This window comes from Chiroxiphia lanceolata, chromosome Z, assembly GCF_009829145.1.
Source record: "Chiroxiphia lanceolata isolate bChiLan1 chromosome Z, bChiLan1.pri, whole genome shotgun sequence".
Classification (NCBI taxonomy): Eukaryota; Metazoa; Chordata; class Aves; order Passeriformes; family Pipridae; genus Chiroxiphia; species Chiroxiphia lanceolata.
Window position 1 is genome coordinate 12104224 of NC_045671.1, and position 14699 is coordinate 12118922.

General features: G+C 41.1%; 1 protein-coding gene across 10 annotated transcripts in view; it reads left to right on the forward strand.

The window, feature by feature from the left end:
• The window catches only part of NIM1K (NIM1 serine/threonine protein kinase), a 28199-nt gene that overhangs the window by 5811 nt on the left and 7689 nt on the right, over positions 1 to 14699 (forward strand). For 5 of the 10 annotated variants that reach the window (XM_032675154.1, XM_032675159.1, XM_032675156.1 and 2 more), the window contains one exon: positions 11607 to 12770. In XM_032675154.1, coding sequence (XP_032531045.1) covers positions 12479 to 12770 — 292 coding nt within the window. In that variant the 5' untranslated portion in view covers positions 11607 to 12478. The other 5 variants (XM_032675162.1, XM_032675163.1, XM_032675161.1 and 2 more) reach the window with 5 other exon arrangements.

Here is a 14699-nt window from a genome sequence, read left to right on the forward strand (position 1 = left end):
TTTCCCGTTTATCGGTGCTTGTTCTCCCATAACTTGGCAGGGAAAGAGCAAAGCTTTCGCAGGTGGCAGGGCCAAACACAGACCAAAAGTATCAGCATAAATTCACCCTGGTACACCGCCTGAGAACATGTTTGGTAGAAAAATCAAAGATTGAAGTTAAGAAATACCTGGAAACTAGCCCAGCCCATGACATGAATATTTAGTCATTAAGCAAATTATATTGAATATATAGGAATAGAGATTGGTGTTGCCAAAAATTCTGTACTTAGCAGAACAAAATCATTGTGACTGAGGCTTAATTCTTGCTAAACATCACATTATTTGGGTGTCTCACACAGAGCTATGCCCATAAAGCCTGATGTTGAGAAAATATTTTTTAACTTTTCTTCACATGAGGGGGTGATAGTTTCATGCATAAATTTTGTGTGTAAATTGCTGCATGGGTCTGCATCACAATCAGTGAATTGTCTTCTGTCTAACCTTTTAGAAATTTACTTTAAAGGCACTTATGGGTTTTCTAAGGCATGCCTGTAGGATAGTTGAGCAGTGATAGTGTTCTTCTGCACATGGAAAGACTGCATCTGAAACCCTTCTTCAGGGCTTAGGACAGGGATTCAAATACACCACCAAAATCTGAGTAGGTGTTCCAGTCATGAAGTTATTTTGTGGTAGCTCTTTTGACATGGGTTTTGTTGGGTTTGTTTTGTTTAAAAACATATGGAAGTTGTTTTATTCCGGATGTGGAATAACTTCGCGTTCTTAAACTAAATTGCCTTTATCAGCTCCACATAACCAACATATGGGGCCATACAGGACCTTTACTAAAAAAGATACTGATTCGGGACATCGAATCTTGGGCTATTCATAGGGAAAAGACACTGGTATCAATGAAACTGAAAAGTGGAGCCAACACATCAGTAACTCACCATAAGAATGTAGCTTCCTGTACAGATGTGTTGTTTCAGAAATTGTTTCCTTCGGAGAAGAGCCTGTCTTGGCAGTATCCTTGTTTTCTTCTTGGTTATTTTTCCTCTGTCCAGTCTGATCTGAGAACTTCTTAATGATAAAAGCCTTTATGTGGCTGGATGAATATACTAAATGATTTTGAATGTGCTGTATTGCACTGGGCTGCCCACAGTGACAGTGACATTTAACTGGAAATTGCTGCACCTGTTGACTTGCAATATCTAGGGGTGAATGGGAGAAGCTGTTTCCATTGACCTCCACTCCATGCTTTGCTCTCTTCAGGCAAGTGAGGAACCACCGCTGGCAGCCTGTTGGGAGGGAGAAGCCAGTGATAACAGCAGTGGGTGCTTTGGTGGTAGTCAGAGCCAATGTGGGAAGAGGAATTGCGGTAACCCCCAGTTCTCTGGCAGGTTTTCCTTGGATATGGCACATGTGAGTCTGTGGTGGCTGTCTGCTTACATACGTGTCTATGTGATAGGTACATTGTAAGATATAATTGAGTGTGGGATCAGAAGGATGTAAAATGGAAATGTGGAATTAGGGCTGTCGTACAGGGGAAAAATATGTAAAACACGTTAAAGGAATATTAGGAGTATCCTCATCAGGGGAAGTACGCAGAAGTTGTGGCATTGCCTAAAGTGAACAATATGTTAGTCTATGTGCTCATCTCATTTCATTTTAATGAACAAGAATAGAGCATAGCAAGGAGAATTTGATTTAACTTTGCACACAAGTGGTGTATATGTTCAGTTCCATATCATGTCTGTGAAAAATTGTGGAGTTCTATCTGGAGAGTGCAGGGGATACAGGATATCAGCTTGATGCTGGCTTTGAGATGGGAACAGGCTTTCAAATTAATGGTTCTCTGTTTTTTGAGTACATGATCACTGCCATAAATAACTCCATCCTTGCCTTTCGAGTGGTTGGGGTATACCCCAGGTTTAAAATGAGATACAGAAATGTATGAAGTTCTTTCATCCAGTAAACCAAATGATGCCAGCCCTGTGGTTTAGAGGTTATGAGAATAATCTCTTTCCAGTCCTGTTGAGCTCTGCATGGTGTCACCAGATTAAGTGGTGTGATTAGCTGGGTTAAGTACTAATTATATGAAGAGGATGCAAGAGACATGCATTTTCTTTCTTTTTCTCTCTCAACTGGTGCTGTGGCACTGAGAAATGCTGCTGCCATGGAGAGACAGGAGAGTAAATATTGTCCATCAAGGTTGAGTCAGAGACCTTTGAAGGAACCAGAAGAAGCTCTTAATCATTGTGTTAGAGGCTGAAAAGCTTAGTGCCAGCAGAGCAGGCAGTTATAGTTCAAGGCAGTGTTGACTGTTCACACGTGGTACATCACCAGGCAAGATTAAAGGCAGTGTCATGTCTACTCTGAGATGCTTGATGGAGAATTTCTTCAAATACACTTCTTCAGGAGCTGATCGTGAGACTGCTTTCTGACAGGCTTCAGGCTCTTAATGGAACTTGTTTGCTAGATAGAGGGTGTAAGAGAGCAAATAAGTCAAATGTCCCCTCTTACCTGAAAATAAAGCTGTTACTGCAAATACTGCAAATGTCTTCATTTCCAGACCTGATTTCTGCTATCGCTCTGTAGTGCTAAAACAATGTAATGTCATTTGTAAATGGCTGTGAAGAGTAAAAGGTTTTGGTTTTGACTCTGCAGTTCTTCATAATGCATTTTTTTAACAATCAGGGATGTGGAAGGGTACTCTTCTTGAGAAGGGGTGAGAACTTGGCCTTTTACTTCCAGAGGCTCTGACTGTGCCCAGACTGATGTCCTGCCCAGCACCTGACAAGTCAGAGTTTGTCCTGAGAGAATGTAAGCTTCTGGATTGCCAGCTGCACTTTGTTCAGATTTCAGGGCAACATTAAGCATTTCGTGTCTTATTTTATCTTTCTGGCCTCATGGTGTTAGCCTGTGTAGTTGGAAAAGCTGAACAGGCCCTTCCTCTGTATCTCTTGTTTCCATTTTCCTCTATTTGCAAAAGCTGTCTGATATGGTTTGAAGCTGGCTCCCTGCCAAGTCTCCAAACCTTACCACCTGAAGTCTCCCCCCCCCCCCAAACCTCAGGGAGAAGAGAGAGAAAAACAACCAACTAAGAAAACCCAAAACGAGAGAGAGACAGCTAAAGTGATATATATAAATATATTTACACTTATGTTACAATTGAAATATATACAATTTAAAATATATACAATTTCACAAGTGAAGGGGAAGGGGGAAGGGAAAGGGAACAAAACCAAAATAAAATATATATGTGTGTATATATATCCCAATCAGTAGCCCGAGATCTAGGAACTAAAGAGTTAGCAAAGAAATATCCCACCACTCTCCTTGGGACAACCGAGAGTCGCTCCGGGATGATCGCCGGCAACCTCCGCCTCCCAAGGTCGACAAGGCCTTACCAGGCCTCGCTCCCCAACCTGGCAGACTCAACACCAGGGAACCTGCACCTCCGAGCCGCCGGAAGGAAAGAGAGCGAAGGCCTCTCCTCCTTTCTTCTTATAGTCTGGTTTATGTAAAAATCGTAGGGAATACTGGGTAGATCTGGACCCTTCCTTGGTTACAAACTGGTCACCAAGGAAGGCCTAGCCCAAACTACCACACTGTCCTAGAAACCTTAGCAGGTCTTATGACTTTATGTTTTTAAATGACGTCACATGATCCACCAGTGACACTGTGTGTTGCCTTTAGTAGTACACCAAAGCATCATTGTGGTTTTAAAGTCATATTTTTTTCTCAGCATCCTTTCCTGCTGGTAATATAATTTCATGTGCATACCACTTAAACAGCAGTTGCAGTCTTGAAAAAACTCCCATCCAAGAGGTTTTATAGTTTAATTATAATGGTAAATGGAAAAAAAAATGTGCTCTAGCAATTATCACCATTAAAGTAGTACAGACTCTTACAAATTTTTTACTCTTTCCATTTTTTTCTCTTTCCTTTCTCTTTTTTTCCTAAACACTAATTATGAACTAGTTCCTCTGATTGTTTTCCTATTGTTTTTTTCCCCCATTTTACAAAATAAAATGAAACTAGAGTTTTTTCCCTTATATTGAATTTTGCTTCCCTCAGGCAGCTGCTCCTTCTTGAGCTGATACAAGGTTGCTGGGAAGGAGTAGAGCATTAAGCAAATCCAGGATAGATTAGTCAGTGAATGAACCACTAGCAGCATTACATTGTCGTCTGTTTAAAAATAGGTTGCTATTTCAGAACTTTAGTCTAATAGGAATAGCTTATAAACTCTTCTGCATGTCTCTAGTCTCAGATGCATTTCTGGATTCTCATATGAAATTCTCCTGCAGATTTCTTCAAGGAAAAAATAGAGGGAAGGTGAGGAACTGGAGTATCTTACCTGTAGACTTTTAAATAAACGTGGGCTTTCAGATCGTATTGTGTGAATGATGGCTGTAATGGAACTGCACCGGGGGAGTGGATCCTTGCAGGGAAGATTGCGGTTTAAACATGTTCTAAAATTTGCTTATGCTGTACTTCAGTGTATATTTGCTTTTTGCTTCCATAGTGAACCTATACTTCCTGAAATCATGGAATGTAATTTGTATCTGTGTAATACCATAGAGTTATATGTAAGAATAGAGTTACATGTAATGCCGTGGACTTACTCTTAATTTCCATTTTTCAAATTTGACAAAATCTGGTCCCTAAACTTGAACATTGAATGTGTTACTCATTAACATTTTAACAAAATATCAGCTGTCTTAGCTTTTGATATGTTTTGTGGTCTTCTGTGTGGTGTTATGATCTTTCGTATGGCAGTTCATGCCATATGATATATATTTAGCTGTTCCAAAAATCTTTGGAAAAACAGTTCCCTTTCCAGTGGATTTAATTAGAAAAAGTAAAGTGGAAAGAACACTGATGGGTTTCCTAATGCTGCTGGATACTCAGATTTGCACTGTTCTTTCTAATGGAACACTGTTTACCTTCATTTTGACAATAATAATAATAATAACAAAAATAATAGTCTGAGTTCAAGGACACATACTGAACAAGTGCCAATGAGATTAGCTAATGAAATTAAATACTAGCCAAATGTATTAACATTAATATTCACTCAAGTCAGGAAAGGTTTTGCTGTTCAAATGTGATGAAAAGTAGGATGGATTTGAGATTGGGATTTGAGATGTAGCAGATTTTTTTGCATGATTCTGCCTTTCAGTGAATCAGTAGTGAGACCTGTACTGCTTGGCCCTCTGTAGTGTTCCTCTTTTGCACCTTCCCAGCCAGAAGGGTCTTGGTCTGTGCCTGCCCCCAATCACTGGCAGCTTTCCCTGCCTTCAAACCCTGGCTTCTTTGCTGATCCTTGCAGCAGAACAAAGCAGTTGCCTGAACCTGTTGGGGTACAGCCTCCTCAGCACACATTGATGTATTTGAGCATTTGGTTTGAGAGACAATATTATGAATTTTTCAGTGCTCCAAAACCAGACAAGTTTAAGGGGGAGGGAAAAAAAAGGCTTATAAAAGAGCCTAGGATTGCATGTGAAGCATTTAGCAGCAATACTGAAGCCAAAGTCACAAAAGAAGAGTAAAATCTAGAGTTGTGTTCTATCTTCTTTGGGTTAATATCCCTCACTTAGGATCCTTACTATGCATCACAGCAGATTAAGCTGAGAGAAGTTGAATTTGCAGTGGGCTGTCTTGAATATTTCTTGCTGACATTACACTTTTTCTCTAAATCCCAGTTTCAAAAATACCCGTCCTAATTTCACTCCTGTTCTCAATCCAGTGGGAAAGGAATCTTTAGTGGGCAAGATATCTGTTATGTCTTTTCAAATTACTCCCTGAAGAATAATATCAACTGCTTTTCTTCTGCCCAGATACATTGAAAAATCACCTTATAAGTACTTAACCTTTTAGTTCTCAGTACTTTTGAGGAGTGCATATAGAGTAATAAACTTGATTACATTGTAAGAGGTAATGTTGTTTCTATTTGCTAGGGCCAATCTAGTAAGTGAGGAGTAGTGAAACAAAACTATGATAGGCAATCCAAACCAGAACATTTTCTGTTTTCCTTGTATGGAAATACATTTTAAATTTCTCTTCCTTGCAAATAATGGTAGGGTGATTTTATTGCAGGCCACCTACTTAGCAGTGCTTATCTGCCTAAATATACAATTATTTTCTTGATATGAGTAAAGATTGATTTCTTCTGTGATTTCAGTGGGACTCAAAGTATTGCCTGTTTCTTACTTCTTGTACTACACTTTGCTTTTTCCAGAGGATTTGTTTTATTTTCATGGAAAACTTATATGTCAAAATCATTTTTAGTGAAATAACTGAATTAGATGTGAGTTTTTTCTGTTATTTAAAAGGCATCTCTGTTGACTTTGAATACATGTTTAATGGAAACTGATTTTATCCTAGAAGAACAGTTTCAAGGCAAATTGACCAATATGCATTATACCTCAGGAAAGGAAATAAAATAGACTGGCCTGGTTAAAGTTTTGAAAGGGTAAATTTAATTTCAAAAGACTTCAAATTATTCCCTCCCATGTATTTCAAAGACCTGGGAAATCAATGGGCTCTGCTAATAAATTCTTTTTTTGTCTTTGCTTTTAATGCAATTTTCTGCACAATTCAAAGACAGAGTAATTAATTTTAATTCTCTTTCTAGCTGTGAAAGGATGAAAGGGATTTTTTTCCCCTTCATTTTAGTTTCTACTTCACAAATATTAATGTATTAGCTTAGTATTGTTTGTGTTGCATTGATTGTTATACATTGATTTTCTTTTCCATATACCCTAAGCACTCTACAGACTGTGGATTTGATGTGAGGCTCCACCAGGTGGGCTGCACCCAGCCAGTGTTGGTAGGGTAACGTGAGCTCTGAGTGCTGAGGGCTCTGTGCATCCTTCCTTCATCTCTCATCCAAGAGCTTATACCAGCCAGTCAGCAGATAACCCCTGGGGAGGTGGAAAGGTGAGTCTGTGCTGCACCCTGATATCAGTGTGGCATGAACTGCCTGTCAGTCCCTGGTGGGTCTTGTGAGTCAAGCTGGAACGCTCCCTAGACACAGCCAGTCACTGCCTAAAGATCATGGAAAGATCTCTTAAGGCTGGGTTACAGATTAGGGCACACCAGTGATTTTCCTCTATCTCTTATCTCTGGTTTTGGCAAGAAGGAAGTTGGACTAAATGAACATGGGAACTTGCTTGGATTTATAGTTTTCGTCTACGGTGACCTGTGCCAAGTTGTGCTTTCCACGCTCCTGCCTGTATCCCGTCAGCAGCTCTGGGAATAGGCTGATCAGGTAAAATCCTTGAGAGATCAGGTTCCATCAGTGAAATTACTGTGTTTGTCTTTAGAGGTCCATTCCAGAACGAGTGTGGGATCAACCCAAAAGATAAGGGTTTTCAGTCTTTCTGGTGCAGTTAAGGGGAGACACTTGAGCAAGCATCCACATGTATCCTGCTTCAGTATGCAGGGCTCAGGCTTATTGAACTTCTAAATAGGTTTCAAAGTCCATTGTTTTCTCCTCTGAGTTACAACTGTAGAATTAAGTTGTGGGCAAGAGTTAGTGTGTTCTAATGTGGAGGGGTGGTTTTGTGGCTGTTTTTTCCTTTTTACATCAGAATTGTTGTTTTCTTGGTTTGATAGCAGTGTGTACAGCAGATATTCTGTTGTGGTGAAGGAGTCAGTACAGTTTCACATAGAAACCACTGAAGGTGTTTGTGTTCTGTTTCAGCCAGGGCTGCTGCATATGTTAGTACTCTGTATGTGGAAAAACAATGCCATGTCTTAGGCAAGAATATTTATAAGACTGAGAATAATAGAATCATTTAGGTTGGAAGATCCTTAAGATGTCATGGTTTAACATTGCAGTGAAGTTCTCCCCTTGCCCCTGCTCCAGCATGGACTTACTCACAGATCACAGGATTGTACCTGCTTGGAGTGGAGCTTTATCTCTGAGCCAGTCTCCTCAGAGATACATATACCTGCTGTGGGAGAGACTTATCCACAGCCACAGTGGCTTTGAAATGCACCATAATCCCTTCAGAGGCATACTAGCTGTGGCACAATCATAACTACAGCCACAGATGCTTTGAGATGCACCTGCTCCCACATGGATTCATCTGCAGGTCACAGTCCCTTCAGCTTGAGTTCCCACAGGAGTTCCAGCTTGTCCAGCACAGCAGCACAGGAACAGCAGTGATGCCTTGGTCACCTGCCAGCCCAGGGGCATCACTGTGGCTGCTATCAAAGTGTTCCCAGGCACAGCAGGAAGTTGATAAGAATAATGTTCATCATGTCTGGTTTTTGTCAAACAATAACTGGCAAACTGAGTCATGGCTGGGCTTCACGAACGAAGATTTGGGAAAGGTCTCTACCCACGTTTGTCACAAGCGCTCTGGTGGCTAAAAAGGCCAATACCACTGCATTTGTAGAAGATGTCGCTACAGGGCTTTGCAAAAGTGGGTAGGGCCTTCAAGCCTGCGCAATGGATTTTTTAGGTGAGATGCAGTGTGCGCTGAACTGAGCCCACCCTTTAATCCTAAGGTTCATCTGCCAGGGCCGAGCGAGCTTGGACGGTGGCAGCCAGGTCCTCAGGATATAGGTTTGATTAGAGTCACCTTCTCTTAGATGGGTAAGGCCAAGGGCAAACTGAGTGCTATACCAACTAACTGCAGTAATTCTGGGATGTACAGAAATGGGTGGCATGTGGCCCTGGGCAGAGAGAGCAAATTGTTTCTGGAGGTTCTCTGCTGTTAGTATTTCCTCCCACTTGATCTGGGAATATGCAGGTCTGCATTCAGCCTGTAACTGTGCTATATTTTGTGTTTTGAAAAGTTGTTTGGGTTTTTTTTAACAACTCCTATGAAGCTCTGGGTTGTGTTTTATATAGGTACTCTGTTTTCTGGCATTCACAGAGGTAAGACTGAGAGTGCTTCTTAAATCAAAAAATGTGCTCAGGGCAAACCTTGAAAAAATGTTGAATTCCTTTGGCCACAACAGCTGTGCACTCAATATTACTGTAGCAAAAGCAGAAAAGTGGAGCTATTATTTTCCCTGTGGTGTCTGGCTGCACAGCAGAGCTTTTGTGTTATGTGTGGTCTGTGGTACAGGTGAACTATTCTGTCTTTTATAAAAGATAGGTCTTCTATACACAGGAGTATACTAGATTGTTAGTATTTGCTTGCAAAAACTGTACTTTCAAAGCTACGATTAAAAAAAGGGGACAATATTTTTCCTGCAAATGACATTAAAAAAAATCCCTGCTACTTTAAATTCAATTTGGTTCTGGAATTGGCTCATGGTGCATATAATGTACTAAGCAGGAGACATGCTGTTCTTCAAAGGAATTTACACAAATTAAGCTAATCCCCTACCCTAGGGAAATACCTTCAAAATCTTCATCTCCTCGGGCTAGACAGCAGAGGGCTTGAAAAGGGAACTCTGGTGAATGTGTTGCAGTATCCAGTGGCATCCTCATAAAAACTCTGTTACTCTGAGGATTTGAGTTGTGATGCAGGGTTTAAACTGAGCCTGCAGCTGAAGCCTGAGGGTATTTAGCAGTTAAAATAGTACTAGAATGTCAGTTTGAAAAACAAGGTTAAACAACAGCAGTGTTGTGCTGGCACAAGTCTTATAGGATTGATACATTTGTTCACTCTCTTATTTTGCTTTTTGTAGTGGGTTTGGTTTGGTTTGGTTTGGTTTTGGTTTTGTTTTCTTTTGATTGTTTATTTTGTTTTTTAAAGTTATTATTTGGGCAGATAAGTTCTGAGGTTTTTAAGGTCACCAATCAGCCAGACTGGCAAAAAAAAAATTAAATTATTGTCCTTCATTGTATTTGGATCGCTTCTGATTTCCTTGTTTTCCCTTCTCTCTTAGAATTTCTTTTACAGCCAGTGCCCTTTTGTGTGATATCAGGATAGATTTTACTGGTTTAGAATACAGGAAAGAATGTAGGCCATAAATAGATGGCATATATTCTTGTAACAGCAGGAATACTGAAATAGCTCATCTCAAAAGACAGGGAACACCTCACCCATTGGCCAGATGCCAGGAGGTTACAGGATTGACAATTAAGTGGCAGGCCTGAAAGGCAGATTAATGGTAGGCTGTGCTCTAAAAAAGAGCATGTTGAGCCCCAGGAGAAATTTCCGCAGGAGCAAATTCAGGAAGAATTCAGCCATGTGCTGATGGCTCAAGGCAGTTTTGCCTTTCTCTTGACTCCTCTATCCCCACAAGGTTCTGGCATTCCCATGTGGTGTGTTGGTCCCCGTGATTCTCATGGAATGGGCTAGCTGCCTTCTCTGCCTTAACCAAATGTATTCAGGAGGGACTTGTCTGTACAAGTCTGTTTGAAGGAAATCCTTCTTACACAGTCAGCCTTTTCTGCACAGCCAGGTAACTGCAAGGGCCCTTATAATTTTTGCAGAAGATAGTCTTCAGCTGGGTGACTTTGACTTGATGCTGAATAGGCTGGCATTCATAAGACTGAGCTATCCAGACCCTCCTGTGGTTTTTTTTTGTTTGGTAGGCTTTTCCCCACCATTAGTAGTTCTGTGTTTTTCCTTTTGCAAAGCAGGATTGCCCATACCTGCCATTCTGGAGTGCTCAGAGCCATAAGTTACAGCTGTTCTTTGGTAAGGTGACACGGATGTCACCGCCCATCCAAAGACACTTATTTAAATAATAGCTTGTTGTTTGTACATGGGACTTCCGACATTGCTCATGGAATTTTCCAGGCTTTTGTATGGATAGCCTGTGCAGCTGTGGTTATCCTCAAGCTCACAGAGCAGAATGGGATCAGAGTTCTGCCTCTCTAATATCTGCATTGCTGTGGCAGTATAGAGCAGATGAGTGGTTTTCAAAAGCCCTGCTCTGCTAGAGTGCTGTCCACCACAAAAACTGTGAAATACAGTTGAGTTTCATATAAAGAGTTTTTTATTGCCTAAAATATTTTTACAACTGTGATGTGAAACAAGTTAAAGCAGAAAACAACTATGGGTCAGAATTCAGGCAATCCTGCAAGAAATCATCCTTTCCCCAAAGGGAGAACAAACAGAATATAAGAGGCATTCCTGGTTCAGAGAAGTGGCAGAGAGAGTGACAGACACCTGAGGTGGTACCTCTGACCTCTCTTTGTCTTGCTCACACAGGAGATGCGGGAGGGGGTGTGGAGGGCAGCTCCACCTGGCAATGTCACGTGCCCTCTGCTAGTGCAGCACCTTAGCTGACTGTCTACCTAAGCCCCAGGCATTGAGTTACTGGTCTAATTCACTCCTCCTCAGTCTGGCGAATCTGTCCTGGCAGTGAGGTGTCTCCTGTGTTCATCAGTCGGATGTGCTGCAGGCTGAGAGCAGGGGAGGTGAGCTCTGCACTCTTAAGAGCTTTCAGGCCCAGCTCATCACCCTCAGGCTGCATGATTAGCAGTTGCTGATCAACTCCTGTTTTCCAAGGTTAAAGAAGAAAGGTAAAGAAGAAAATAGTGGTGTGCTGCTTTAAAGGTAAGTGATGCTTGTGTATTTAGAGTAAGGACTTCCACGTCTGTGCTGCCAGAGTTAAACTGGTGAAATGGTATGCAGGAGGCTGTCATTTAGTGAAGCATGTGGCTGTTATGTAAAGGTTTTAATTACTTTCTTCATCTGTCTGCTTAGGAACACGAGATGTCTGGCAAAATTTTGAGAAGGCTCAAGGCGTTAAAGAAAGCTCATCTAAATAAAGGAGAGTTAACGTGACATTGCAGTTACTTAATCCTTTATTGTCCTGCCATGTGACTGCAGGGATACTAAGGCGCAGCATTGCTTTTGCCTTTCCTGTCATCTTCTAGAATTAGGTGCTTCATTAAACCCACCATGGGAAGGAAACAGAGGAGCAACGAACTTTCTACAGCAAGGCTTCAACACACAGTGACATTTCCAAGGCACAGTGACAAGCTCACAGCTGAAGAATGAATCAAAGGCAAACCCTACAGCCAGCTCTTGGACTGGTACCAGAATCAAGTAGAACTCCGCTCTTAAGGTCAGCTATTCAAAATTAACTGGAGGTATCTGAATTTATTAGGAGCAGTTAATCAGCTTTCTGTTTGACCTTTATCTATCAAGTTGTTTTTCAAAGCATCAAGCTAAAGCCTGAATATTTGTGTCAAATATTTTCCATGTGTCAAATGTACTGTGTAGACACTGAGCACCTTGCCGCTTTCTTGCACAAATTTTGCAGTTTTAATTGCAAAGCCTCTTTCACCTTGTAGCTGAAGATCCCGACGTACTCACTCTGTGAGTGAAAAATTGATGTATACGGCTTCCAGTTTATCTCTGATTTTGAACAGGACATGCAATATGCAGATTGGGCAGATATGTTTTTTGAGTAATTTTCAAACTAATCCTTGGACTTTCCGTAAACAGCTTTTTTTTTGCTACATTTGTCACAGTTTCTATTATGTGCAGGATTGCATATTCATTCAGAATTACTTCATTTAAGCTTGCTATTGCGACATCTGGTTAATGGGGAAGTGATTACCCTGTAGACTATGACAACAGGATATGTGAATGAAGGAGGTCATGGAAAACACCGCTGTTCCAGGTGGAATCATGAGGATAGTGGAGAAGATGATGGGCACCCGGAGTGCTATGGAGGAGATGAAGTGAACAGGCAACACAGGCTGACCCCATTTGAGAAACTAATGCAGGATATGTCTCACAATGAAAAAGTGGTGAAAGAATTAACCCTGGGAAAGAGAATTGCCTTCTATCGAGTCAGAGGAGAAATAGGAAGTGGGAATTTCTCACAAGTGAAGCTTGGAATTCATTCCCTAACTAAAGGTAGGCACCATTGCACGTTGAGTGCCCTTACAAACGGCCTTCTATGGGAAGAAAGGTGTTGCCTGAACCTTAAATACATATATAGTTCGTATGTGTCTTTTTAATGTTGCTAAGTGAATCTGTGGGCAGTGTAACAGAAAAATGGTCAAGGTTGGAAAAATTTTCTCTAGATAGCAACCATTACAAGAAAAGTTCATCACTGCACTCCATGGTGTTAACATATCTCATCCCATGGTTCAAACACTCCACACTTTAAAGCATGTGTTGTGCCTCCCCTCCTACAACTTGTCCTGCCAATCTGTCCTCTTCCCTGCCCCAGCTCATGGGCTGCAGGGCTACAGGTGGTGAATGCCCATGGCAGTGTGGCTGGGCATGCTCCTGCCTGCAGCCAGACGTAGCAAGGCTTCCTCTGTTTCATAACAAGTAGTACTACTATGGACCAAGATTTTATTTGGTCACAGTAATTTTGGTGACAACTGTTATGCCCGCTTTACAGACTCATTACAGACAGCTGGAGTGGGGCTATAGGTGTGGGCTGAGCAGGTGCAAGGAAACAAGCTCTGGAAGGAGAATCAGATTGAGAAAAATGCCGCAATAGTAAGTGTACAAAGATGCAGAGAAAACTAGTCACCCTGATGGAAAACAAGAACAATTTCTATTATTGTCAGACAGAGGCAGAAGAAGAAATAGGACAGTTGATGACAAGTTCTTAGTTATACCTGTGACTGAAATGTCCACTGCAGTTACCTAACCCTTCTAGTCCTTCATAGATAGGGTGCTTTTCTGTATTTAAGCCGAGAAAAATACTTGACAATTCAACACAAACACCACTTTGGCAATACCAGAGCTTGCTTTTTCAATCTGATTGACTGTCCTTCCTTCCATCCTCTTGTAGGTGAGAGAACAAGATATGCCCCAAAACCTGTATTATCTCCCATTATTTTCTCTGACTGCCTCTTTCAGCCCAGACTTCAGAGGGTGAGAACTTGTGTGCAAGAGTTGTTGCACTGGGAATCTAAGTGGGGAACTAATGGTTAATTTTTCACTTTTAAGCCTGCCTCTGACCAAGGGTCGCTTTAACTGGGTGTGGAGTTTTTGATTTTGCTTGTTTAAGAAAAGCAACTCAGTTCTACTTGGCCCATGGCAAGTTGTTTCCTCTTCTGTGATTCTTTTTTTCTTCCAGAGGTAACTGTCTTGTACTTACTGCTGGAAGAAATTCTGCTCCTGTATCTGGAGCAGCAGGAATGCTAATGAAAGGCAGTTAGAAATTTGATCTGGATGAACCCTTTACTTGCTGAACTTATTTAAAAACCAGGTTGCTTTAGCATTTGAATAGAATTGATTGAAAAAATTTGAACTTGGTGAATACAATAAGCTTGGACAAACTAAATACCAAAAGCAAAACTCTTCCTTTTTCTTGAAAAGTTTCTTTTTTCATCAGAAATCTCTCCAATTATTTTTTTTTTTTGCTTGTTTGTAGTTTTTTTTGGTTAAAATGTTCACTGGGCAAAGAGTTGATTTCTTGATACTAAATTTGCAACTGTCATGAGGAAGGAAGAATAAAAGATAAGCATTTCCTGACCCCTCTCTGCCTGTGAGCTTATCTGTGCTCATAAAATACAGTACATAGACAGAAGAACAGGGACGTGCACACAGGCATGCATCCATACCCACTCCCCACTCCCACAAAGAGGATTCTGTTTTTTGCAGTAGATGCACATCATTGTATTGGTGATGATGTTCCTGCACAATGTTAATGAGTACTAGTCTTTGTTTTTGCTGATTATATAAATACAAAGGCTTCGTTATTAATGCTGTTTGGATCTCTGTGGTAGGGGGTGGCATATGTGTCAGGGCTGTTCAGCTCCTCAGTTGCTACCATAGTGTTAGGTATGGTCTCTCTCCATACATGTCACCCTATATCAGAGA